Genomic DNA, 27,620 nt, shown 5'->3' on the forward strand with positions numbered 1-27,620 from the left:
AATATGACTTTATATCATATTTCCTATTGTAAAGCCTAGGGTAAAACACATGAAAATAATGCTACTACCAGAGCAGAATGTGTTAAAAAAATGCCAGATCTTAAAAAAATGCACCAAAAGTCTGGAGAAAATGCCTTAAAATGCCACAGTCTATTTAGTGTATTTAAATATGGTAAAATGCAGTTTCATGTAAAGCTTCCTCAAAAGGGCACTGCCAGGAGGTAATCATAGCAGGAAACATTGATGATTTCAAAAAAGGCTTTTCAAAAGAAAATACCAGATACTTATGGGCATGCATAAAATTCTTGCTCTGAATGTTGATCGACACTCAGGATCAGAAGGGAACAATCTGCTATTTTAGTGCAGACTGGATCATGAATTATGGAGGTACCTATACCCATTCCCTATAACTTCTCCCATCCCACAGTTGAACTTGATGGATGTGTCAACTAAACTATTTAACTGTGTAATATTTTGGAATTCCCTTACATCTGACCAGAATATTTTTTTACCTCAGAAAAAAGCCCAAAAATATAGTGTGTAAAAATACTCTAACAGAAATTTTACATCAGAGGTAGTATGTACCTGTCCTAGACTTGGCCAATCTGCAAGTTGGATCCCAAAGATATGTGATCTACGGGTACGTGCACATGGTGCCGTTTAGCGTTTTCTTGCAAATGACATTTTAGGAAAATGCTGGCGGTGTTTTTCCTGAAGTGTCTCTTTTTTCGTCTTCTGCAGTCGACATTTTTTTTTTAATTGTATGTATTAATAGTGAGCGGCTTCCAAGAAGACACCAGAAGAATGAACAGGTCACTTCTTTTAACTGCTTCGCGGCCTTGGAAGCCTGAACTGGTTAGGTTAAAAGATGGAAAATATGAAATTGTGTTTTCATTGCTATGCATAGATCCATTCTTTTAGGCTCTTTTTATTACTTTTTCAGGCCGATTCCAGGTGATTCAAAGACGTTTGTGTGTACATACCCTAGGTTCACCTTTGGAGGCACATCTCACTATATACAGTATACGCTCTTGCTACTTGTCGTTTCCCTTTTTTCACATTATAGAGGCGATGTCCATGATTTGAATATTTGCAGAACATCATCATGATCTTAGATTAATTACAGCCGACTGCTTTCAAATATGAATGTAATTCGTGTAGCTGTAATCTTTAGGATATCTAACGCCAAGGTTCAGTTCTGTATATCTACAGCACGTTCAATAGTATGCTCCATCTTTACAACATCACATTATATTGTCTGATGGAAAACAGTTTGGTTATATGAATAGAAAAACTGGTAATAACCCATTCCCATGCTTCAGTAAAGTAAAAATGGATTGTATATGCATCTAGTCCAGAGAAGAAAATATAATGTTAAAAAAGCAATTATATTCTTTCAAGCCTTTGTACTTTTCATAATGAGGGCCGTCAGGGCGCACGCACTGCAATCAATGATGGCGTTCCCTTTAGTTAAAGAATGTCTTATCTAATCTCAGGCTAACTCCCCAGCTGCCGGTCTGGTAAATCTACTTCAATGATTTAATAAGTTAATGGTACCAAGTACTTTAAATCTGTTTTCCTCACTTTGTGGAATATAATTTATCAGTGGATTGGAGAATATAGAATCGGCAAAAGGCTAAACCAATATACAAAATAGTACCCTGTCAAATATTTAACACACTGTATGTTTCACTTCTAGAAATGGTTTCCATCCTTTCCCAGCCTGATGTAACGCTGTGTGCCCACGTAGCGTTTTACAAGCGTTTATGCTGCGGAATTTCCGCAGCATATACGCTTGGGAAATGCTTGGTAATCTGCCCCCCATGGTCCCCAATGACAAGCCGCGCTTTCAATGCCCATGTTGCAGATTTTTCCGCAGCGTTTATGCTGCGCTCAAAAATCCGCAGTATGTCCATTAATTTTGCGGACATGCAGTGTAATCGCCGCCATTGACTTGCATTGAAACGCATAATATCCATGTCAGTACATTTGTACACACGGATATTATGCATTTCTATGTGTGGATGGTACCCAAGTCTGGAGGAGAGGAGACTCTCATCCAGACCTGGGTACCATAGAAACTGTAAAAAAAGAATTTAAAATAAAAAATAAAGTTTGTACTCACCTTCCGATGTCTTCCCGGTGTTTTGTCTGCTCCGTCCAGTGTCTTGCAATGTTCGCGTTGTTGTGAAGGACCTGCCATGACGTCACTGAGTCATGTGACCCATCTCATGGCTCAATGACGTCACCGCAGGTCCTTCACACCACCGCGAGCAGTGCAAGACACTGGACGGAGCAGATAAAACACCAGGAAGACATCGGAAGGTGAGTACAAACTTTATTTTTTTATTTTTCACCATTCTTATTCTTTTTTTTAACTAACTTGGTCACACTACTATAAATCCATGCCGGTTGCATGGATTTATATAGTGTGAACAAGTTGTCAAGCACTTTCCAAGTGATGCTAAAATTGCTTGGAAAAGCGCTTGATAACCCGCATGCAAAAACGCTTCACAAACGTTTCTACCTGGCGGGAAAACCGCATGTAAAAACCGCATGCGTTTTTCCTGCCAGGGAGAAGCGTAAAAAATATGCAGCATTTCTGCATCGTGGGCACATAGCCTTAGTTAAATTTTGTACAAAGGACTAAACAGCACAATAGGAAGCTCCATAGGGCAGATTGTTAAAGTGTTGCCTGCGCTCATGATATTGATGACCTATCCTCAGGATAGGTCATCAATATTAGATGGGTGGGGGTCTAATTCCCATCACCCCAATTAATCCAGATTTTAACAGTAAATGAACCTGAACAGCACTACTTCATTCATTATGTGGTGATTGCCATGCAAAACTACAGCTCAGCTCCTATTCAAGAGAATACTAATTCTCTGTCCAAAACCACCATGGATGCCTACATTAACTCCTATACTGCTCTAGCCCACAAGGGATTCTGGCATTAACTTCTTCAATACACTACAACACTGTGAATGTTGGTATTGACCTCTTCAGTACCTAGACCACCAGGAAAGCTGGCATTAATAGTTGTAGGAAAGCCAGGTAGGACATGGTTAAAACCTAGCACTGGGGTTCTGATTATGTGCATCTGGCTAGCTACTTTATGTCTAGAGGCAGGCCCTGTGTTCATGGTTAGTCAGTCAGCTGGGAAAGCTGGGCAGTCTGTGTGTTGGTGCTGGTGAGTGACCAGCAAATATGAGCTGTCTGGGAGGTGAACACTTCACTGTGGTGATTTTAAATTAAAAGAGTATAAAATATGTAATCACCATTGGTTACAGGCTCACGTGTTTCTGACGTACACAGCGCCCTTAGTCATAGTCTAACAAATTGAACACACATAGATTAACCCCTTAATTAGCAAAACATAATATATACAAAATAGATACAGAATTTGTTAATTTGTTAAACAAATATGGATACATATATGTCATGTACACAATAAAAAAAAAGATGTAGAAAAGAAATTTAAAATCCAATAAATTCATGCCATTCTGCAGTCTAGAATTTAAATGTAACATCCATGACGCCTCCCTAATTAGCAGGTATCTCCGCCAATCACCATCTTTTACTGGACGTTCCACTTTCCGTTCGTTATATTACCATTGTGCATCTTTAAAAAATGTTTAACTCAGTTCTCTATGCCAAAAGTTGTCATGCTACACACATGGATTTCTAATAAATAAGAAGCAAAGCTTTTGTATTTTCAGTGGTTGTGCCATTAATTCCTTTTTATCTAATTGTTAAATGTAGATAGTATAGGGTCTTTGCATCAAGCGCTTGAAACAAATATGCCTCCACAAAGGATGCTGTGCGGCCTGCGGAGCTGTTCGGGATGCGCTAGCTCCTTCTTCCCATATTCAAATGTATTTGCATCTTTCAGACACGAATAAATTTGAACACTGTGGCGCTGGAACAGAGGCAGAGGAGCATCCGTCAGCCCCTGCCCCGACGTGCAGCGGCACGATGAGGTCCGCACATAATACAAATGTATATGGAGCTGACCTGACATTATAATTGATCGCTGTACTAAGCTTGGTGCCTTATACATGTACTGATTCAATTTGCTGCATTCGTGTACTGACAGTATTGCTGGTGCGGCATTTATGTATTAACGGTGTTTCTGGTGCTGTACTCGTGTGCGAATGGTATTTCTGGCGTTGCACTCATGCATTGATGGTGGTTTTGTTGCTGCATTCATGTACTGATGGTGGTTCTGGAGCTACATTTCCATCCGATTTTCATCTGTGTGCCATCAATTTGTTATTTTTTTTTATGTCCATGTGACATCTGTGTGACGGTCTTGTGCTGTCCGTGTACGAACCGTTTTCGTACATCTACACTAAAAATTGTACATGATCAAATACAGTTTTCTAGGTTTATAAAAGAAATGTATTCGTAAAACTTGGATGTTCTGTGTTGGAACTATTTTTTTTTACGCAGCCCATAGACTTGAACAGTTGAGTCTTATCCAAGACTTGGAAGAAAGTAGTGCATGCAGCAATTTTTTTTCTCACGGACAGTCGGACCGAGAAAGAAAATTGTATTTCTGAACAGCACTATTAAATAACTTAAATCAGTGTGTTGTCCATGAGCTATCTGGTTAAAAATCAGACAGCACGTGTCCAATTTAAACACTTGTCTGCATGAGCCCATGAACCCAAACATGTCTCTATTTTTACTGGACATTTGATGAGAAAAAGAAAACAGACATGTGAACATGCCCCTAGACTATAATGGGTACATGTTTTATCTGTGAAAAACACAGAGAGAACACAGATGTGAAAAATGGACGTTTGAATGAGACCCAAAAATATTTGGCTTGAAGGTTGTAAAGTAGTAAGCTCTGTGGCTACACAGGGAAGTGTATGAGTTCAATTCCCAAACATGGCAGTGTCTGTAATCCATTAGTCCTATCCATGTTTTTCTTTTATTTCGGTCACACTTCAAAAACGTACTGATACATTTACAATGTGGCGCTATAGACTGTATTAAAATATTGCAAAAAGTAGTAAAAAATTATCAATAAGCTCAAAACATCTTTCATCTGAAAGACAAAGATCCCGTTTTGGTTCTTCAATCGTAATGCTAACAAATAAGAGATATTAATAAACATTCAGAATAAAAGCTCATTTGGTTCTTGCACAACCCACAGGCAGAGCAGAGGACAAATTAGCATAATCACATTTACATAATACCTCATCCAGAGAAAAGAACTGCTCTCATGCTCGGCTGCACAGAAGAAGTGGGGTAACTGTCCGTGTAAGCTGCCATATGGGAACTCGCCGCCTAGAGAGGACTTTATCCCTAGTGCCTCATTCACTAAACACTACGTCTCTGCAGATTTCGGAAAGGGCTGACTTCATCTCACACACCTACAGTGGAATGGGTTTTTGTTCCCTCTATATATACTGCACAGGTCATAGGGTTAATTATGCTAGCGTCATAAAACTAAACTCAGCAAGTTCTGTAGTTGACACCTCCGGGCAATTTATATTGATTCTAAGAAACATATTCATCAAAAATATGCGCAATGACACAAAGGAAATAACAATAGTAATCGTATTTCGGTAGCATGGCGTACTTTTTTGACACATTGGTTTCCAAATAACACGATAAAAACAATGCAATGGGTAAAGACGTTGTCTAATACGCGTCTGCGGTGTTATAGGGGTTGGATTGGATTTCAATGGATTTACTATAAACGTTGAATTTTAAGGATCCTTTTTGCTGGACTTTTTTACCAGGACATTTGCCATACTATAAGGTTTCTGTGCAATCAGGATATCCTACCTGTGGGTGAGCTGATGTTTCCTCTCTTTTTCAGAATAAAAATAATGGTTACAGTTGATCGGTGGAGGTTGTAGAAGCCAGACCTCCAGTATTTGGGTTCACTTACCATGGATGGTTGGGTTCTTGCCCTTGTTCATCTGTTTTAGTCTTTTTTGATGAGATTTGCCATTATAATGTATTTGGGCTTGGGCAGCAGAGTTGAGCTGGATGTTGCAGACGTCACATAGAGTATAGGATGGTAATCTCTTCTGCTTGGATTGCAGGTCCATTGTTAGGCCGTTCGGCTGCCCATCCGCACATAAGGGAATGGAGTCTGTGGAGTAGGCAGGACTCACAGGGCGCTTCATGACTGCATACAAAAAAAGAGAAAAGCCATGCTTTAATCAAATGTGCCCACCAATGATGACATATATCTGTTGACCAATAGTGCTAGAATATGGCTCCTGAGATGACTAGTCCATGGGTCGGTCCGCAATAACACTGCTGGGTATTTAGAATTCATTTGTTAATACAGAAGGATATAAATGTATGAGGGATCGTGGAGGTAAAAAGAAATAGAGAATAAGACTATAATGTAAAACACAACTATTCACACACCAAAGAGGCAAGTTACCTACTGTATTTCCAATGAAATTAGCAATATATTATTCATTTTAACTTGAAGTGAATCTGTCACCAAGCTTTTTTACCCCATCTGAGAGCAGCACACTGTAGGGGCAGAGACCCTGATTCCAGTGATATATTAATTACTGGGATGCTTGCTGCAGTTCTGATAAAATTACTGCTCAGTTTGCTGGAGATCTAGCAGGTCTCTGAATGCTGAGCTCTGTATAACTCCGCCCACACCACTGATTGGCAGCTTTCTGTGTACACTGTGCATAAGCAGAAAGCTGCCAATCAGTGGTGGGGGCGGAGTTATACAGAGCTAATAAATATGATGGATTACATGGCAGCAGGCTTACTACCTACTCCCCTAGTGATAATCTCCTGCTGATAAAAACAGTGATTGTATAAAAACTAGAGCAAGCAATCTAGTAAATTATACATTGCAGGAATCAGGATCTATGTCTCCCCATTATGCTGATCTCAGATTAGGTGGCAAAACCCTGGTGACCAATTCCCTTTAAAAGGTTATCTGGAAAGTATAATTTTTGACATGTTCTGATTGGTTTAAAATAAAAAAAAAGCAATACATACCTCGCTAAACCCCCTGCTGTTCTGTTTCAGACTTTGCCTGGTCCCCCACTGATCTCTACTTCCTCCACAGCAGTGATCTACTAGAGCCAGTGATCAGCTGCAGTGGTCACAAGTCCCTCTAAGATGTCCTGGAGGCAGTCAGTTTGTAAAATGGGAAGTTTAGTTTAAATAAAACCTATTTTATGACAGTTCTTTAGTTACTTCTGGGGTAATAGAGAACGGCCCTCCTCAGTGTGTATTCTGTCCCAGTGTAGACACTCTGCATGGGTGTGGACACACAAGAGGTTCATCTACATGTACCTTGGCATAGTGTCGGGTAGTTAGGACATTTCAACCAGTCGTAGGATTAGGGCGCTCTGTGTGTCGCATATACCTATACTTTCTGTTAGTGTTGCATGTAATACTTATAAGATGTTATCATTATTATTACTGAATTAATGTAGAATATGTTTTCTTAAGTCTGAGAAATCATGCAATACCTTAAATAAGTCACAAGATGGCATGACTACCTTATAACTAAATACTGTACCACACCTTTCACGGTTCACGCACTAAACCCAAAGTGGTAACAAGACACAATTGGTAATTATATTAGGGACTGTTTTAAAAAAGAGAATGCCGTGTTCTGAGGAACGAGGTCAGCTGTTTGTCCTCAGAGCTATCAGTAGTGAGTGTAGTACTACATTCAGTATGGCATGGTGGGACCACGTCTGACATGATTTTCCAGTTAAATACCATATTGAAGAGTTAACTCAAGTATAAATCTCTGTGTTGTCCTCCTTTTTGTCTACCTGCTCTAGCAGTTACCTAGCTTAGAGTGTCTGGGTAAGCATGAATAATAGATCCTTCCACTGCGTCTGTTACAGGGGATGTCACACAGCTTTCCTATAGTCCTGATACATAACATAATGCATCATCGTCTCCTTTGTTGATGAGCCATAAGGAGGGCTCATGCACACGACTGAATTTTCGGTCCCAGTGCTATCTGGCAAAACATCAGATCGTACTCACTCCAATGTTATTCTATGGGGCCAGGCACGCGTCCGATTTTATTCTCAGTCCAAGGAAAATAATCGCACAATTTGCATCCATAAATTTAATCGCACTCAGCCTTGCAAGTCAATGGCTCTGCAAGCCGAGTGCGATCCAATTTTCACAAACTGAGAAAATGGTGAAGATGGAGACATTTTTTCCCGTCTTGTCCTCAACCAATCTTGTCCTCTGTTCACATTCTGATCAGAGTGTGATTAGCGTAATCTGACCGATTTTCTCGGATGTGAGAGAATATGGTCATGTGATTCTAGCCTTAGGAAGATATGTGGTTCTTTGACCTGGTTTACATCCAGGTGAGAGCAGTAATGGTGCCTGTAATGACTGCCATCCAGCTTTTCTACATGTAGCTGAGCAACAAGAGGAAAGAAAGAAGCCATATAGAGAGAATTCAACATCCTTCAAAAAAAGGTCTGCAGCAAGTTTAGCCCTCTACAACCCGGAAGGATGTTAAAATGAATCATTTCAATTACCTAGATCTCCAAAGATGTTGGTATTAATTCCTTTATTACCCAAGTTGACCATGGATGTAAGCATTAGCCCATACACAACCCTAGACCACCAGGAATGTTAGCATTAAGGATTTCCCTGTTCTAGACCACTAGTGGGTATTAGTGGTAGCCCCTTCACAATCCTAGATCATTAGGGATGTTAACATTAAGGCTTTGGTTGTTCTAGACCACTAAGGAATATTAGCATTATGTAAGGCATCCCGACACTTAGTTAAGTGCCCCTGGCTGAGGTGCCTTGCTATGAGGGGTTAAAGTGTCTAATTCCCATGTCCCCCTCCCCTTTTGTTTCAGGTCCAATGGTGCTCTGCTTCCTGTTTCCCTCCCATGCTATTCCCCTATATATTTCCCTACCCTGTCATCTTCCAGTCTCTCCTCACAGCGTTGGACCCGGAGACTGGTTGTCCCACCCTTGCTGATGTTTATTTCTAATTCAGTTGGTTAAATCACAGCAGCGGTCAGTTTGGTGATTATGATGTTTCCTGATGTTCGCCGGGAGTCCGGCTGTTTGCAAATGCTTTGCACAAAATGTTTTACTGGGCCAAATGGTGCCTTACATTTATATACATCACATGCTGTGACCGATCTCCACCCATTAAAGAAGAAAAGTGTTTAAAGCGCACCTGTCAGCAGGATTCTGCTCAGTAAACCACATACACTGTCAGGTGGGCGACATTACACTGATTAATATGATACCTTGGTTGGTGAAATCCGTCCTGTGGTTCTTGTGTAATCTTTACTTTCAGTTTGGAGATAATGATATACTCGTGCTTCGGGGCGGCCTGTGGAGGGCGCTCTGCTTACATATTCATCTGTATGTTCTTATGACAGCTCACTGTGTCTTAACTGACCAGCCTCCTATTTTACCTAGCCCTGCACTACTAGATGCATTATGTAAAATAGGAGGCAGGTCAGTGAGTGATCAGTGAGCTGTCATAAGAGCATACAGATGAATACATAAGCAGAGCACCAAATAGAGCGCCCCCCACAGGCCACCCCGGAGCACGAGCATACCATTATCTCCAAACTGAAAGTAAAGATTACACAAGAACCACAGGACGGATTTCATCAACCAAGGTATCCTATTAATCAGTGTAATGTCACCCACCTGACAGTATGTAGTTTACTGAGCACAATCCTGCTCACAGGTGCGCTTTATGGTTAATGGTGTATGTTTCAGTTATTATGGGAGTTTGGTATGTTTTGGTATGCTCGGTGGGTCACCTCAGTCACCTCTTCACAACATTAGACAATCAGGGATATCAGATTTCACACTGAAATGTTAGCATCAACACTTTATTTTTTCCAAAAATAACATTATCCCCTTCACTAGCCTATTCCAACAGGAAAGTTGTCATTTTAGTTGAGAAGGAGGGGAGAAGCCTATGGGGTCCTGCCTCTTGGACCATTCACATTGCCCCCGGTTGCACTTTCAATAGTGTTTTTCTCAGAAAAGCTGCAGTTTGTAATGCAGAAGCTGATCCGTGATACATGCGACCCCTGGTTTGGGCAACATGAATCAGCTGACATGTTCCCTTAAAGGTGTATTCCCATCTCCAAGATCCTATCCCAATATGTAGTTGATGCAACAATAATAATAATATTAGCAAATACCTCCTATTAGAAATGTAGTATAGTTTTTCTGATTCACTATGTCTCTTTCCTCATGTGCAGGCATTGCAGGACCTTAGGTATCCATGGTTACACCCATGACAAAATATGCAAAACATTTGGCCAAGGAAATGTTGAAAACTAACACATAAAGGGATAAAACAATGTCAAACACAATTTTCTTCCTTATAGCTGACAACCATTTGCTTCCGGTTTACTAAAATGACCGGGAAAATGGCATCATAACAACCAGACAGAAGTAATCACAGTTTTTTAAAAAAATGCAAAACTTTTGGTCACCACTGTATGTGTCAATTTATCTGTTTACTTCCAGAAAGAATGCTGGAATGCTCCAGAAGATAATACAAAATTGTTATTTCATGGAGATGTAAGTATAGAAGTATATACTGAAACCGTCATTAAACACTGGCGTTGCAGCGCTGTAGTAATACTAATCGGGGTATAATGCGATGTGATATGTCATTGACTCATTGTACATTTCTTCTACATTAGTTTCTTCTATTTCCTCTTGCATTTGTCCACAGTTGAAACCAGAAGTTTCCATACACTATATACGTAAAAAGACACATGTGCATGTTTTTCTCAATATCTGACATCCCGTTTAGGTCAATTAAAATTACCATAATTTTTAATATTTGCCAAATGTCAGAATAATGAGAGAGAGAGAATGTTTTAAGGCATTTTTATTATTTACTGCAAAGTCAAAAGTTTACATACATTTCATTAGTATTTGGTACCATTGCCCTTAAACTGAATGTAGGTGCCTTGCTCGCACCTGCCTTTTTAGCTTTGCCCATAAATTTTCAATAGGATTGAGATCAGGGCTTTGTGATGGCTACTCCAAAACATTGACTTTGTTATCCTTAAGCCACTTTGTTACCATTTTGGCAGTATGCTTTGGGTCATTGTCCATTTGGAAGACCCATTTCCACCCAATCTTTAACTTCCTGGCTGATGTCTTGAGATGTTGCTTCAGTATTGCCACATAATCTTCTTTTCTCATGATGCCATCTATTTTGTGAAGTGCACCAGTCCCTCCTGCAGCAAAAAAAACCCCACAACATGATGCTGCCACTCCTGTGTTTCACAGTTGGGATGGTGTTTTATAGGCTTCAAAGCTTCTCCCTTTTTCCTCCAAACGTAATGATGGTCATTATGCCCCAAAATTTAAAATTTTAGTTTCATCAGACCACAGGACTCTTCCTGGCAGAGTGGCCTTTCAGCCTATGTTGATACAGTACCCATTTCACTGTGGTTATTGACACAATCTTACCAGCTTCTGCCATCATCATCACAAGGTCTTTTGCTCTTGTTCTTCGGTTGATATGCACATGTCAGACCAAAACACGTTCCTCTGGGACACAGAACCTGTCTCCTTCCTGAGCGGCATGATGGCTGGACATTCCCATCTTGTTTTTACATGCGCATAATTGTCTGTACAGATGAACGAGGCACCGTCAGGTATCTTGAAATTGTACCCAAGGATGAGCCAGACTTGTGCAAGTCCACAATTCTCTTGCTGATATCTTGGCTGATTTCTTTAGACATTCCCATGATGCTACACAAAGAAGCAGTATGTTTCAGGTGTGCATTAAAATACATCCACAGGTGTGTCTCTAATTAATGCAGATGTTGCCCAAAAAAAACATTAACGCAGATGTTGCCCAAAAAAACCTATCAGAAGCTTCCAAACACATGACATCATCATATGGGCAGTCCAGAATTGTTTAAAGGCATAGCAATCTTAGTGTATGTAAACTTTTGACTTTGCAGTAGGTAATAAAAATGCCTTAAAACATTCTCTCTTTCTCTCATTATTCTGGCATTTGGCAAATATTAAAAATATTGGTCATCCTAATTGACCTAAAACCAGGAAAGGTTTATTCTGATTTCAACTGTATGTGCTGCTGAATATCTGACCAGCATGTAGTGATTTGGACAACTACTAATTACCATGTTTTGTTACTGGACTGTAATTGAATTTGTTGCCCATTGATGAAGCTGGCCGAATCACCAATGGAAACATGTCTGGGTTTGAATCAGAAGATGGTGAATTATTGATTAGGGTCTAAGGTAAGATCACTAATCATTTATGCTCATGATGCCCTCATCTCTGGATCTCCCGAGGGATTTCCATAGAATCATATGGCAAACTAGCACTGCAGACCGATTGATACACTACCGTTCAAAAGTTTGGGGTCACCCAGACAATTTTGTGTTTTCCATGAAAACTCATACTTTTATTTATCAAATGAGTTGCAAAATGAATAGAAAATATAGTCCAGACATTGACAAGGTTAGAAATAATGATTTTTATTTGAAAGAATAATTTTCTCCTTCAAACTTTGCTTTTGTCAAAGAATGCTCCCTTTACAGCAATTCCAGCATTGCAGACCTTTGGCATTCTAGCTGTTAATTTGCTGAGGTAATCTTGAGAAATTTCACCCCATGCTTCCTGAAGTCCCCCCCCCCACAAGTTGGATTGGCTTGATGAGCACTTTTTGCGTACCATACGGTCAAGCTGCTCCCACAACAGCTGAATGGGGTTGAGATCTGGTGACTGCGCTGGCCACTCCATTACAGATAGAATACCAACTGCCTGCTTCTTCCCTAAATTCCCTAAATAGTTCATTCATAATTTAGAGGTGTGCTTTGGGTCATTGTCCTGTTGTAGGATGAAATTAGCTCCAATCAAGCGCTGTCCACAGGGTATGGCATGGCGTTGCAAAATGGAGTGACAGCCTTCCTTATTCAAAATCCCATTTACCTTGTACAAATCACCCACTTTACCAGCACCAAAGCAACCCCAGACGATCACACCATGCTTGACAGATGGCATCAGGCACTCTTACAGCATCTTTTCAGTGGTTCTGTGTCTCACAAATGTTCTTTTGTGTGATCCAAACACCTCAAACTTTGATTCGTCTGTCCATAAAACTTTTTTCCAATCTTCCTCTGTTCAATGTCTGTGTTCTTTTTCCCATATTAATCTTTTCCTTTTGTTAGCCAGATATGGCTTTTTCTTTGCCACTTTGCCCTGAAGGCCAGCATCCCAGAGTCACCTCTTCACTGTAGACGTTGACAATGGCGTTTTGCATGTACTATTTAATGAAGCTGCCAGTTGAGGAGCTGTGAGGCGTCAATTTCTCAAACTAGAGACTCTAATGTACTTGTCTTGTTGCTCAGTTGTGCAGCGGGGCTTCCCACTTCTCTTTCTACTCTGGTTAGAGCCTGTTTGTGCTCTCCTCTGAAGGGAGTAGTACACACCGTTGTAGGAAATCTTCAGTTCCTTGGCAAGTTCTCGCATGGAATAGCCTTCATTTCTAAGAACAAGAATAGACTGTCGAGTTTCACATGAAAGTTCTCTTTTTCTGGCCATTTTGAGAGTTTCATAGAACAGACAAATGTAATGCTCCAGATTCTCAACTAGCTCAAAGGAAGGTCAATTTTATAGCTTCTGAAATCAGCCAAACCGTTTTCAGCTGGGCTAACATACTTGTGCAAGGCTTTTCTATGGTTTTCTAAACATCCATTAGCCTTCTTACACAGTTAGCAAACACAATGTACCATTAAAACACTGGAGTGGTGGTTGCTGGAAATGGGCCTCTATACACTTATGTAGATATTGCAATAAAAACAAGACTTTTGCAGCTAGAATAGTCATTTCCCACATTAACAATGTATAGAGTGTATTTCTGATTCATTTAATGTTAGCTTCATTGAAAAAAATGTGCTTTTCTTTCAAAAATAATGACATTTCTAAATGACCCCAAACTTTTGAACGGTAGTGTACGTCTGTCTGGGACTAAATCTCTGGTGGCTGCGATTTTATGGTTTCTCCTTTGGTGTACATTTCACGACTTATCCTGCTTCACATATTGAGTCTTATTTGCTTTTAAGATTTATAGATACTATGAATACTTTTAATCCATATCAGTAAAAGTTAAAAAGTGTGCCCAGTACTGGACAACCCTAGCTTAATGTCTTCAGTGCCCCATTTAAAATAAAAACAATGTACAGTACAGATCAAAAGTTTGGACACACCTTCTCATTTAAAGATTTTTCTGTATTTTCATGACTATGAAAATTGTACATTCACACTGAAGGCATCAAAACTATGAATTAACACATGTGGAATTATATACTTAACAAAAAAGTGTGAAACAACTGAAAATATGTCTTATATTCTAGGTTCTTCAAAGTAGCCACCTTGCACTACTTGCAACGGCGCCCTCTCAGGAATGTCGGGAACATTGTGGTAGTTGTAGTACATTGGGTCAGCTGGAGCCAATGGTTAGCTGCAACCTTTAATATTTCATCAGAGCAGACGTTGGCTGTGAGAGACGTTGACATACGCTTGCAGCACGCACATGTCTGTCCCGTCATGGTACCGTGAACAAGGTCTAATAGACCAAAATGTTAGCTCATCTGCACAGACTTGCCGATATGAAATGAATTTATTCTTTAGCACTTGTCATGATACTTTATTCATATCAGCCGGGAATAGTGACGCCAACACTCATAGAATGGCAGTGAGTATACATTGTTTTTATTTTAAATGGGGCCCTGAAGTGATTAACCTAATGTTGTCCAGTAGTGGACAATCCCTTTAAGATTTGAGGGATTTTTTTTGTTTTTCTGTAATTAGTCTTTGATTTAGAATTCCTGGTATATATCACAACTTGTTCATTTCTGACATATGATGATAAAGGATGGGCCTATTAGCCAGAGAAGAGAGCAACTAAGAGAGCAGTGCCTGCTGTAGAGGACTTGCCACAACTATTAGGGGATGCACACAGAGTAATTACACTCTGTGTCATAAGAATGAGCCAGAATCCCAGTTATGGATTTGCAGTATAACTACCATTATCCGCACAGGGATTAGCCCCATTCAACGGGACTAATCTGCGAGACATTACTCACTTTGGTTTTCTGGTGGAATGCACTCAAAACCACTTGAGTAAGTGACATTTCACTTATCGAAGCGGCCTTGATAACCATAGTGGGGAAAAAAACCACAAGACTAGAAACGGCAATGTATTCTCTTTTTAAAACAATGGGGCACATTTTGCAAATGCCTTTGGTGTGGAATTTGGTGATGAGATGACAAAATCTATGCTGAGATCATACCCTTCAGGATCATTTACATTCCTAATTTGACACAGTCATTGTTATTCTATCTGAATCCGTGAGAAAACGGAATTCAGGCGAAACCTCCAAGAGTGCCATAGAGAACAATGAGGCAAACAGTTCAAATGAATTCTGCTTGCATTTTTTTTAGGCGGTATCTATATTTTTTAGACAGGTACAAGAATGTAGTAGACTATGTTCTTGTGCTTATCTGAAAACACGGACGCAGCTGAAAAAAAGTGCAAATGAAATCTGAATTCCATGTGTCTCATTGTTATCTATGGCATAACTGGGTGGGAGAACTGGCTGAATCCTGTTTTTTCGGGATTCAGACAGAACACCCGACGGAAGGAGCAAAGCGCAGTACATCCATTTGTACTTGTGAATAAGTGCCTTATAATACAACATTTTCCAAACAGCATTTCTGCAAATCCTGAAAATGTGTGCCCATGTCCAAATTGTCTGGGCGATATAGGCTGAATGCCATACAGTGCTGGCCAAAAGTATTGGCACCCCTGCAATTCTGTCCGATAATACTCAGTTTCTTCCTGAAAATGATTGCAATCACAAATTCTTTGGTATTATTCTCTTCATTTAATTTGCTTGCAAGGAAAAAACACAAAAGAGAATGAAGCAAAAATCAAATCATTGATCATTTCACACAAAACTCCAAAAAAGGGCCAGACAAAAGTATTCGCACCCTGAGCCTAATACTTGGTTGCACAACCTTTAGCCAAAATAACTGTAAACAACCGCTTCCGGTAACCATCAATGAGTTTCTTACAATGCTCTGCTGGAATTGTAGACCATTCTTCTTTGGCTCCAGGTCCTATTTGAAGGGTGCCTTCTCCAAACTGCCATTTTGAGATCTCTCCACAGGTGTTCTATGGGATTTAGGTCTGGACTCATTGCTGGCCACCTTAGAAGTCTCCAGTGCTTTCTCTCAAACCATTTTATAGTGCTTTTGGAAGTGTGTTTTGGGTCATTGTCCTGCTGGAAGACCCATGACCTCTGAGGGAGACCCAGCTTTCTCACACTGGGCCCTACATTATGCTGCAAAAGTTGTTGGTAGTCTTCAGACTTCATAATGTCATGCACACGGTCAAGCAGTCCAGTGCCAGAGGCAGCAAAGCAACCCCAAAACATCAGTGAACCTCCGCCTTGTTTGACTGTAGGGACCATGTTCTTTTCTTTGAATGCCTCTTTTTTTTCCTGTACACTCTATGTTGATGCTTTTTCCCAAAAAGCTCTACTTTTGTCTCATCTGACCAGAGAACATTCTTCCAAAATGTTTTAGGCTTTCTCAGGTAAGTTTTGGCAAACTCCAGCCTGGCTTTTTTATGTCTCGGGGTAAGAAGTGGGGTCTTCCTGGGTATCCTACCATACAGTCACTTTTCATTCAGACGCCGACGGATAGTAGGGGTTGAGATTGTTGTACCCTCGGACTGCAGGGCAGCTTGAACTTGTTTGGATGTTAGTCGAGGTTCTTTATCCACCATCCGCACAATCTTGCGTTGAAATCTCTCGTCAATTTTTCTTTTCTGTGCACATCTAGGGAGGTTAGCCACAGTGCCATGGGCTTTAAACTTCTTGATGACACTGCGCACCGAAGACACAGGAACATTCAGGTCTTTGGAGATGGACTTGTAGCCTTGAGATTGCTCATGCTTCCTCACAATTTGGTTTCTCAAGTCCTCAGACAGTTCTTTGGTCTTCTTTCTTTTCTCCATGCTCAATGTGGTATACACAAGGACACAGGACAGAGGTTGAGTCAACTTTAATCCATGTTAACTGGCTGCAAGTGTGATTTAGTTATTGCCAACACCTGTTAGGTGCCACAGATAAGTTACAGGTGCTGTTAATTACACGAATTAGAGAAGCATCACATGATTTTTCAAAGGGTGCCAATACTTTTGTCCACCCCCTTTTTTTAGGTTTGGTGTGGAATTATATCCAATTTGGCTTTAGGACAATTCGTTTTGTTTTTTTTCATTGAAGACAAATTAAATGAAGAGAATAATACCAAAGAATTTGCGATTGCAATCATTTTCAGGAAGAAACTGAGTATTATCTGACAGAATTGCAGGGGTGCCAATACTTTTGGCCAGCACTGTATATATTTATGTATTTTGTTAGGAACTTATTTTGAGTAGAATGATTTTGATAGGTAAAATGTTTCCAATTACAGCAAATCCCACCCAAGTGTATGGTGCAACGACATATCTCAATACTGAACAAGCATCTGCTTGACCGCTTTCCTTCTATGCCTACCCTAATCCATAGGGATATAGTAACAAAGCAATAGACAAGTTCTGTACTTTGGGTGGAATTTCCTTTTACGAGCCATTCTAATACATTACACAAACTATATGCAGAATCATGGGGAATGCATCATAGATAAGTGGTATGTGGCGATGTGGTAGGAGGAATGGGTCATTCATGGGTTTCACTGTTTTATGGGGTGTTAATCATTCTCTAACTGAACTACAGCCAGACAAATGGATCACGGAGAGCAGACCGCACTATATTGCATAGTTGGTGACAGCTTCATCCTTCAACAAGATGCGCTGGACACAAAGTAGTTTTGTAAATGCTAGTTAGATCCTGAATCACAGCCAAACCATGATAAGTAATGAAAAGACCTTTCATGTTCCAAAGCGGACAACTCCATGATAGTCAGATTTTTACAGATTTTGTTTCCCACCAGATGGTAAGAATCACACAAAGCGCAGAAGAGACTTGGTACCATTTTATTATGGGAAATAGTAAAGAGCAGCATCATGGCAAAGGTGTTGAGAAGACATTGTAAGATTGCTTCAACACTGGCAGTGCCGATAAGCAGGATTTGCTTAGTGTCTGCCTCATTTGTTCTTGTACACAGCTACTAGCTTAAAACAGTTTTCGAATCATCATAACTTGTAAAAACCAGCAACTTTGCATTTTATTTGTTATTAAATATGCTCTTTAGTCTCAGTACCGGAGGGATTTTTAATTTTATTGTTTAAGCTTGCTGCTAAGGTTACCGGCTGGTCTCCTAGGCAAGGAGCGCAGCGCTTACAAGTTCTTTCCAGTAGAGCTTGCAATCACTGCAATGAAGCTCGGCAGGACGCAGCCAGCTTCAGTGCCACTATGCTACTCCCATGTTGCAATGTCAAAAATGCTTTTACTTACAGCATGGGAGAGCGCATAGTTAAGGTCAACAGCGTGATCATCACATCTCTGGTCGCCACTATCAATCAAGTAGGAGTGCACTGCCCCTGTCAAGCAGGAAGTATGGATGAGAAAACCCTTTTAAGGTCTATATAGATGGGCAGATTTTTGCCCAAAGTTGATCAGAGCTCGTTTACATGGACCAGCAAAATTGTATGTGTACAGAACTATAATTAATATGATCGTTCTGTCTCCATACAGTGTGCATATTGTCGGCAGCACTTTCCCTTGTTGCATAGGGTGATGTACTGCTGACAACGATAAATGAATGGCATACATAAATTACCCAGTCAACCAATGAACAAGTGTTTTTTTCTTTGAATGGTGGCATGTTTGCCTATTATGTACTCGGTAAATGGGCCTTAAGTCCATAGATAACTATAACACTGACATTCCATTCACTAATCAACTGAGATTTTCCATCCATTAGTAGCACAGCAGAAACTTCATACTGCCCAAAAATAAAATAAAGCGCTCTATCCAAATTAAGGATGTGGCCAATAGTAACCTAATAATCTAAGTAGCTATGTATGAGAGGTTAAATGAGTTGTCCATGATTAAGAATAAATGCGCTAGTAGGAGGGATGTTATAAAACAAAAGCATTACTTACCTGTTTAAAAGGTAAAAGGTCCGGAATAAGGTGCAGAGGTCATGTCTGTCCATGGGTTGTTATCGCTGCAGCCCAATAAACAAAGACTGACTGCGAGCTCTGAAGTGATGCTGGATTGGCAGGGGTTTAAATAGGCAAATACTACATCTGTTCCATTTACACTACAAGATTATTGTGAATGAGCGATCCTAGAAACGTCTGCTTCACGTTAATCTTGCAGTCTGAATAGCGTGCTGATCATCTGATGAATGAGCAAAATGCCTGTTCATTGGGTGAAATGATGTTTTGTGTTGCACAAAATAGTATTTCTTTGCAGCACATCATCCTGTGTAAACAAGACCTGGTCTACCGAGAAAATTGGCGGCCTATGTGCACTGACTGATTTATTCAGTACACATGGTTAAGTGCGGTCTGCCTGTGCAAACCAGTTATTGAACGACATCCGATCTGGATATATTTACCAGTTTGCAGTGGTTTAATGCCGATGGTCACTTTGTGTAAACTTTATTGCACTCCCGAGTACCACCAATAGCCCATAATTCCTGATCATGGACAATACCTTAAAGGTAATACCAAACCATGGATGACAAGAAGGACAAACAAATCTATCTTAGAGCAAATCAAGCCAGACATGTCACTCAAAGCAAGGATCACCAAGCTACGACTTGTCTACTTTGGACACATCATATGAAGAGAGCAATCACTGGAGAAGGACATTATGGTCAGGAGAACAGAAGGAACAAGGTGAAGAGGAAGACCAACAACCCGATGGTTTGATACAATTAAAATAATGGCAGAGAAGACCCTGGTGGATCTATCTAGGCTTGCATAAGATCGATTTTCCTACAGATCTTTCTTCCATCAAGTCGCCATGGCTCGAGATCGAACCCGAAAGCCATGAAATAATAATGACTAGCCAGATTTGAAACTTAGGTATCAGATACCGCAAATGACAGTTGAATGGAGACCGAGCTTCCTGTCACCCAGTATTCAACAAAACAGATACCATGTAATAAAAGAATGGCTAGAAGGAATATTTTGGAAGGTTTTAGGTAATAATATTCAAATAAACAAAGATACTGTCACCCAGTCTTTAGCGTCACCAAGTGCTGTTATAACTGAGCTTGTTCCTTTGAAACTATAGAACATAGCCTGTTCATTCACTGCATCTCCTCAGATTAGCCAAATTATACTCACAGGTTACCGGATGAGCACTCAGATCACCACCAGCTATCATGGTTATGTAGAGCTCTAATCTACTGTCACAAGGTTACGTTCATCACTGCCAATGTCGTTAACTTCTGCCAACTCATTTGGAAAGATACGTTCCTCCCCATGGCCATCCATAAAATGAAAATATTAGTCAACTATGGCATTATTCTAATAGAGCTATTCTAAGCATCTCCTACACAAGTCAGTCAATCTAATAATCCTACAAAAAGAAAGACCCCAAAATTCCCATGAATAATTCATAAAAAAAATCTTAATTCTAATATATAATTAAAAAGGATAAAATATAGTCACACAGACTCAGGGTGACATCACAGGTTAGAGAGGACACGTAGTGTATACTAGCAAAATGGAACACACAATAAGGTAATATATACAGTCATGGCCAAAAGTTTTGAGAATGACACTAAAATTATATTTTCACATGATCTGCTGGCCTCTGGTTTTTATTAGTGTTTGTCTGATGTTTATATCACATACAGAAATATAATTGCAATCAAATTATGAGTACCAATAGGATATATTGACAGTTAGAATGAGTTAATGCAGCAAGTCAATATTTGCTGTGTTGCCCCTTCTTCTTCAAGACCTCTGTAATTCTCCCTGGCATGCTCTCAATCAACTTTTGGACCAAATCCTGACTGATAGCAGTCCATTCTTGCATAATCAATGCTTGCATTTTGCCAGAATTTGTTGGTTTTTGTTTGTCCACCCGTCTCTTGATGATTGACCACAAGTTCTCAATGGGATTAAGATCTGGGGAGTTTCCAGGCCATGGTCCCAAAATCTCTATGTTTTGTTCCATGAGCCATTTAGTTATCACCTTTGCTTTATGGCAAGGTGCGCCATCACGCTGGAAAAGGCATTGTTGGGCGCCAAACTGCTCTTGGACGGTTGGGAGAAGTTGCTCTTGGAGGACATTCTGGTACCATTCTTTATTCATGGCTGTGTTTTTAGGCAAGACTGTGAGTGAGCCGATTCCCTTGGCTGAGAAGCAACCCCACACTTGAATGGTTTCAGGATGCTTTACAGTTGGCATGAGACAAGACTAGTGGTAGCGCTCACCTCTTCTTCTCCGAATAAGCTGTTTTCCAGATGTCCCAAACAATCGAAAAGGGGATTCATCAGAGAAAATGACTTTGCCCCAGTCCTCAGCAGTCCACTCCCTGTACCTTTTGCAGAATATCAGTCGGTCCCTGATGTTTTTTCTGGAGAGAAGTGGCTTCTTTGCTGCCCTCCTTGAAACCAGCCCTTGCTCAAAGAGTCTCCGCCTCACAGTGCGTGCAGAAGCACTCACACCAGCCTGTTGCCATTCCTGAGCAAGCTCGGCACTGCTGGTAGTCCGATCCCGCAGCTGAAACAGTTTTAAGATACGGTCCTGGCGCTTGCTGGTCTTTCTTGGGCACCCTGGAGCCTTTTTGACAACAATGGAAGCTCTCTCCTTGAAGTTCTTGATGATGCGATAGATTGTTGACTGAGGTGCAATCTTTGTAGCTGCGATACTCTTCCCTGTTAGGCCATTTTTGTGCAGTGCAATGATGGCTGCACGTGTTTATTTAGAGATAACCATGGTTAACTGAAGAGAAACAATGATACCAAGAACCAGCCTCCTTTTAAAGTGTCCAGTGATGTCATTCTTACTTAATCATGACTGATTGATCGCCAGCCCTGTCCTCATCAACATCCACACCTGTGTTAATGGATCAATCACTAAAACGATGTTAGCTGCTCCTTTTAAGGCAGGACTGCAATGATGTTGAAATGTGTTTTGGGGGTTAAAGTTCATTTTCTGGGCAAATATTGACTTTGCAAGTACAGTAATTGCTGTTAAGCTGATCACTCTTTGACATTCAGGAGTATATGCAAATTGCCATTACAAAAAATGAAGCAGTAAACTTTGGAAATATTACTATTTGTCTCATTCTCAATACTTTTGGCCATGACTGTATAATATATAAGGTGAGTATACGTTGGTACAACTGAGCACACTATAATGGTCACATCCAGAAGGTGTATAATAGATAAGATACTATCCAGATATAATTTAAAAGTCAATAAGATAAATATTGTTTTTGACAAAATAAAGAGAAGTGTACTGCCGCCATACCCGACAAGCGTTTCGGCACAGCCTTCATCAGGGAGTCAATTCAGTAAATATACTATTTATTTTGCCTCTAGACTTCTAATATAATCCAATTCTCGATTCAGCACCTTTGTTTAAAATATGAAACTTCTTTCTTGTAAATCCATACAAAACATAAGCATATATAGAGGGAGATATTTCAGTGCTAGGATGACGTAAACTATGGGTTTCAAACCAATGGTTTCCTTGTCTTGGCAATGAGTAACATGACTGAAAACCTAAGGTTTGAAATGCGTAGGTTACGTCACCAGAATGCTTAAAAATCTGCCTGTTAAGAATTCCGTTTATTGAAGAAGTCTCGGATTTATAACAGAGGTGATGTATGGCATTTTGGATTAAATTTCAAATGTAGAGACAAAATAATTAGTACAAAGTACATTTACTGAATTGACCCGCTGATGAAAGCTGTGCCAAAACGAGCGTCGGGGTATGGTGACATCCCGAAGGTGAGTACACTTCTCTGTCTTTGCAGTCCTGTTGGCCAGTAGATTCCTTTGCACTGAATAAGTAAGTGGTTTTCTGATGTCTACACAGAAGGGTGGGAAAATCTCTTTACTTTTTGTATATTTTGTCTCTTATGTCCACTTCATTTATATGCCTGTCTATCTATTTACTGCACTGTTGGACATACCAATAATATATCTGTTGATCAGTCAACAGTTCTCTTCTCTGTCTCGGATTAATCAAGTGGGCATGTTGAGTGCCACTCTTATGGCCAAGCAGAAATCCAACGTGCCCCATCATTACTTCTAACCACAGTCAGCCACAGGCATCATTGCTACTGTATCCCACAAGGAAACAATAGGATAATGCCAATATTAATGTAATTTGTAACAGAAGGTTGAGATACTGTTAGGCTATGTTCATACACAATGTTTTTGCAGCGTTTTTTTTTTTTTTTCCAGTCAAAACCTGCTCTCTTGGAAGTAAAAATGCTGCGATCAAACATCAGACTTTGCTGTATTTTTGCTGTTTTTTTAGCTGCGTCTTTGGTAGATTTTTTTTTGGTGTGATTTACAAGCTGCAACCAGTTTGCTGAATTTTTCGCACTCTCATTGCGTTCTATGGGTGAGAAAACGCTGCAAAAACAATGAAAAAATTGACATGCTGCAGATTTCAAAAACACTGTAGTGCTGAAATTTAGGGTATATGCCCACGATGCAGAAATGAAGCAGAAAATTTCTGCAGCGTTTCTGTATGGTCTTGGCAGTCAAAAACGCTTGCAGATTTTACATGCGTTTTTGACACATTTTTGCAGCGTTTTTACATGCGGATTTGACTTGCGTTTTTCAAGTCCATTGGGACCTCAAATCCGCATTCAGAAACGCACAAATAATGGACATGGGCACAGAACATGCAGATTTTCATTGGTGATCATGGGGCACGGATTACCAAGCATTTTTAAAGCGTTTCTGCTGCGGAAATTACGCATCAAAACCGCTTGAAAAACGCATCGTGGGCACATACCCTTAGTCAGGAAAAGAAAAACAGGCGCTTGCTTGAGATTTTTGAGATCTCATAGTTTATGTAGCTTTTTCTTGTAATGTAAAATGCAGATCCTTTTCTGCAGAAAAAAATGCAGCAGAGAAAAAAATATGCTACAAAGATGCTGCGTGTGAACATAGCCTTTTTCTCCATGTTAGTTATAATTGTAGCAGCAAATCCAGGCAGTAATCACACAACTGTGATACTTAAACGATAATTTCCATCTCCAAGATCCTATCACAATATGTAGTAGGTGTAATAATAATAATATTAGCAAATACCTCCAGTTAGAAATGGAGCATAGTTCTGATTCGCTATGTTGCTTACCACATATGCAGGGCATTGCAGAAGCTTAGGTATCCATGGTTACGAACACTCATATATTGACAGTTAGCTACTTGTTAGTGGTTGGAACCATGGATATCTGAGCTACTGTAATGCCCTGCACATGGGGTAAGGGGCAGAAGAACTATACTACATTCTAAATATAGGTATTGGCTAATATTATTATTATGACACATACTACATTAAGATAGGAATTTGGAGATGGGAATACCCTTTAAGCTTCATTCAGACGTCAGGTTTTTTTTTACGTACGTGAAAGTTTCATCAGTGATTTTAATAAGAGTTTCATCAGAGTTTTATCGGAGTTTGGACAGAGAATATTCATCAGCTTTTTTCACTGATAAGAAAAAAAAGTTTCTCCCTTCTCCTATCAGTCAGTGAAAAATGGACAGCACATGGATGACATCCGAATCCTGTCCAATTTTTTTTCACGGACCCATATTCTTTCATTGCCGAGTATGATCCATCATTCTGATCAATATCAGACAAACGATTTTGCACAGACCCCTTGGTCCGCAAAAAATCACAGACACGTAAACAGCCCCATAGACTGTCATAGGTAAGAGTGCTATCTGTGACGTGTGAATGGGCTCTTAGACTGTGAGACCTTGAAAACTGACTTTCAATTTGAGCCACATGATGTTTCCCAACGAAAGTCAATCTTTAAAAGACGTAAATCAAAAAGTAACACAACAGTGTAGTGACTACTTTGTTCTTTATTTGTTTCTGGAGAATCATCTTCTCATCTCAATGTGTCAAATGCAACTTTAGCCTCGTTCAGTTACAAGTCACCAAAATTATGAAACTTGGGTGCAGTTCAAAGTAGCACCACAGTGAAGACCAAACATGATTGTCTAGCCCAGGTCTTATTTTACAATTATACAGAATATACTGATAGGCTGCATTTAATATACAATATCTAAAGATATAAGTTTAAAAAAAATGATCAAAATCATTTACTAAATAAATAGTAATGAAAACATTTTTTAAACAATTGATTTGCTATTCACAATACAGGTACCTATGAGAAGATGACGTCATCTATTCTAGAAGGATCCTGAGATGATGGCTCCTACCTCTGGGACTCCAGAAGGTCTGGTCCCATCCGTTTCTTGCTCCTGATCCCCCTTGGCTTGGTTCTTGGCTCCTCTCCGGAGACAGATAAGAGTGATGATTGAAGTGTGAGCTATGCAGCACAAGTTCTGTTATCAGGAGGAATTAAATTGGTTGTCCTGATGCTGGACCAATATTTCATTAGCATTTTCATCTGCTTTTTTTCTCTGCCGTCACGGCACTGTGTGCGAGGACGGCTGTAGGTGCGACTGCTATAGCAGAAGGGTGACAAGTGCCAATTGGCACTGTTTATAGTGTACGTGCCTGCCAAGTCATGCCACCGAGTAAGGGACATCAGGCAGCAAAGGGGTTTAAGGTTTCTAAAGTACTTCAGCACAGATATCGCTCTTAACCCCTTCTAGGCTGTAGGGAGAGCACATTTTTTTCCTTTGATACACCTGATCCTAAACTGATCTGAAGCTTAATCTATTTCCTTCTATCCCCACTGAGGGGAGACAAAATTCAGCTGCTCGCTCTGTAATTTCCCTGCTCGGAGTGCTGGCAGCAGGAAATGAAGGCAATTGACTTCATTATATTGTGACGAGGAGTGATTATTCAAAGCGAATGATAACAGATGTATTTAGTAATTACCTCTTTCTTCTATAGCACCAACATACTCTGCAGCACTGTACTGAAAATGGGTGTTTCCAGACTTTTAAAAACACCTAGTATATCAGGTATATGGCTATGAATATTAGTGGAATTGCCCATCAATGGCCAAGACTAATCAATTGTATTGTGACAAGGTAGAAGCGTTTTTGTCAGGTCAGAGCAGACTACATGATACCACTACTAAGACCGGGTTCAGATGGCTGTATGAAAAATCAGGCCAAACATATCTGCAAATTGTGCACGCAACTGGCTCCATGTGCAGCCCAGTGGGTTGATTCACCACTTGTGCAAGAGCTGCCATCTATCACATACACTAAATCGAATAGTCCATGCAGCAATTATTCCCATGCGGTACACTGGTTTGTGTGAATAAAACACCCTTGTGCACAAGCACACCGGCTACACTTGGTCCATGTGCGCTTGGTAGCGCACAGGGATAGTACATTTATTGAGCACACCCTCGATTGAATGAGTCCTAAAAGAGGAGAGATCTTGGGCCAAGGGAAAAAGGCAGTGGACATTGGATATTAATCCAATGAGTACAAATATTAGATTTTTGGTAACAATGTTGTATCATTGCAGAATGCAGAGAAAGCTAGAAAATATCTAAGTGTGCAATGTTGTATTTCTACTGGTTGATCACAGCTATTAAACCACCATTGAGTGGCTGTATGTAAGTCAATCAGCAACTGTTCAATAGTCAGTTTAAATAGTAAATACAATCATTGTTCTCGGAAGCACATGTCCTGTTTACACTGGAGGATGTGCTGTCGAGTATGGTGCGTGTTTTCCTCATTCATCAGGTGATTGGTGGCCTTTTGACACTGTCCAATAATCAAGAACACTCGTTTCCCAACTATCAGCTATAGAAAATGCACCTTGGATGGAGAGAAAATGTTAGAAACCAGGAGGGGTATTAGGAGAAAAGGTGTGTGAATAAAATTTAACTTTTATTAATAAGGTTAAAATATTAAAAACTTGTTGATTCAATTATCATACATCCAAAGGGTGTATATTGGGCCACTGCTGTGGTGAATTCTAAGCAGTTATTGACCCACAAAATCCTGACTTCAATATGGCAGCACCAGTATGGATTTTCCACAACCAATGTCCCTACAATTAAATGGTTGGGTATTGTAAATTAATTGTCCCAACTATCTTTTCTTGGCCTGTCAGATTATTTTTGTAATATATGTGCCATATATTTAGATGCAATCTAAATGTAAGAAATGACCATTATGATCACCATTGATCAGCTTTCTATTAGCCTCTCAAGTGTGCCTGTATGGCTAGTAGGTCAGTAACAATGTTGCATGGAGAGACATCTGTTAATGTAGTGGTGCGATCCTATAACAGGGAGTTGTAACATAGGCCACAATTGTATCTGCTTGAGCTGCTAATGTCCCACATTGAATAGATTGCTACATGCATATCAAAACTACACTGGCACATGCAACGGTGTATCTCCCTGTCTCTCCACAGGACTCACACGCTGGCCGAGTGCAGATAGTGTGCACGCGGTCAGTGCCGCTGGTTTGACCGACAGAG

The 27,620-nt window shown here is 40.1% G+C and overlaps 1 protein-coding gene across 2 annotated transcripts in view; it reads right to left on the reverse strand.

Annotated features, from left to right (window-relative positions):
- ZNF385C (zinc finger protein 385C) overlaps positions 1–27,620 on the reverse strand; it is a 446,028-nt gene that overhangs the window by 193,017 nt on the left and 225,391 nt on the right. The window contains exons 1-2 of one of the 2 annotated variants that reach the window (XM_073683552.1): positions 25,424–25,670; positions 5,912–6,154 (exon numbers count right to left, since the gene is read on the reverse strand). In XM_073683552.1, the coding sequence (XP_073539653.1) occupies positions 5,912–6,152 (241 nt within the window). In that variant the 5' untranslated portion in view covers positions 6,153–6,154; positions 25,424–25,670. Of the gene's footprint in view, positions 1–5,911; positions 6,155–25,423; positions 25,671–27,620 lie in introns of those variants that run through there. The other variant, XM_073683551.1, reaches the window with a different exon arrangement.

This window comes from Phyllobates terribilis, unplaced genomic scaffold (assembly GCF_046119375.1).
Source record: "Phyllobates terribilis strain yellow unplaced genomic scaffold, ASM4611937v1 Scaffold_5__5_contigs__length_657084704, whole genome shotgun sequence".
Classification (NCBI taxonomy): Eukaryota; Metazoa; Chordata; class Amphibia; order Anura; family Dendrobatidae; genus Phyllobates; species Phyllobates terribilis.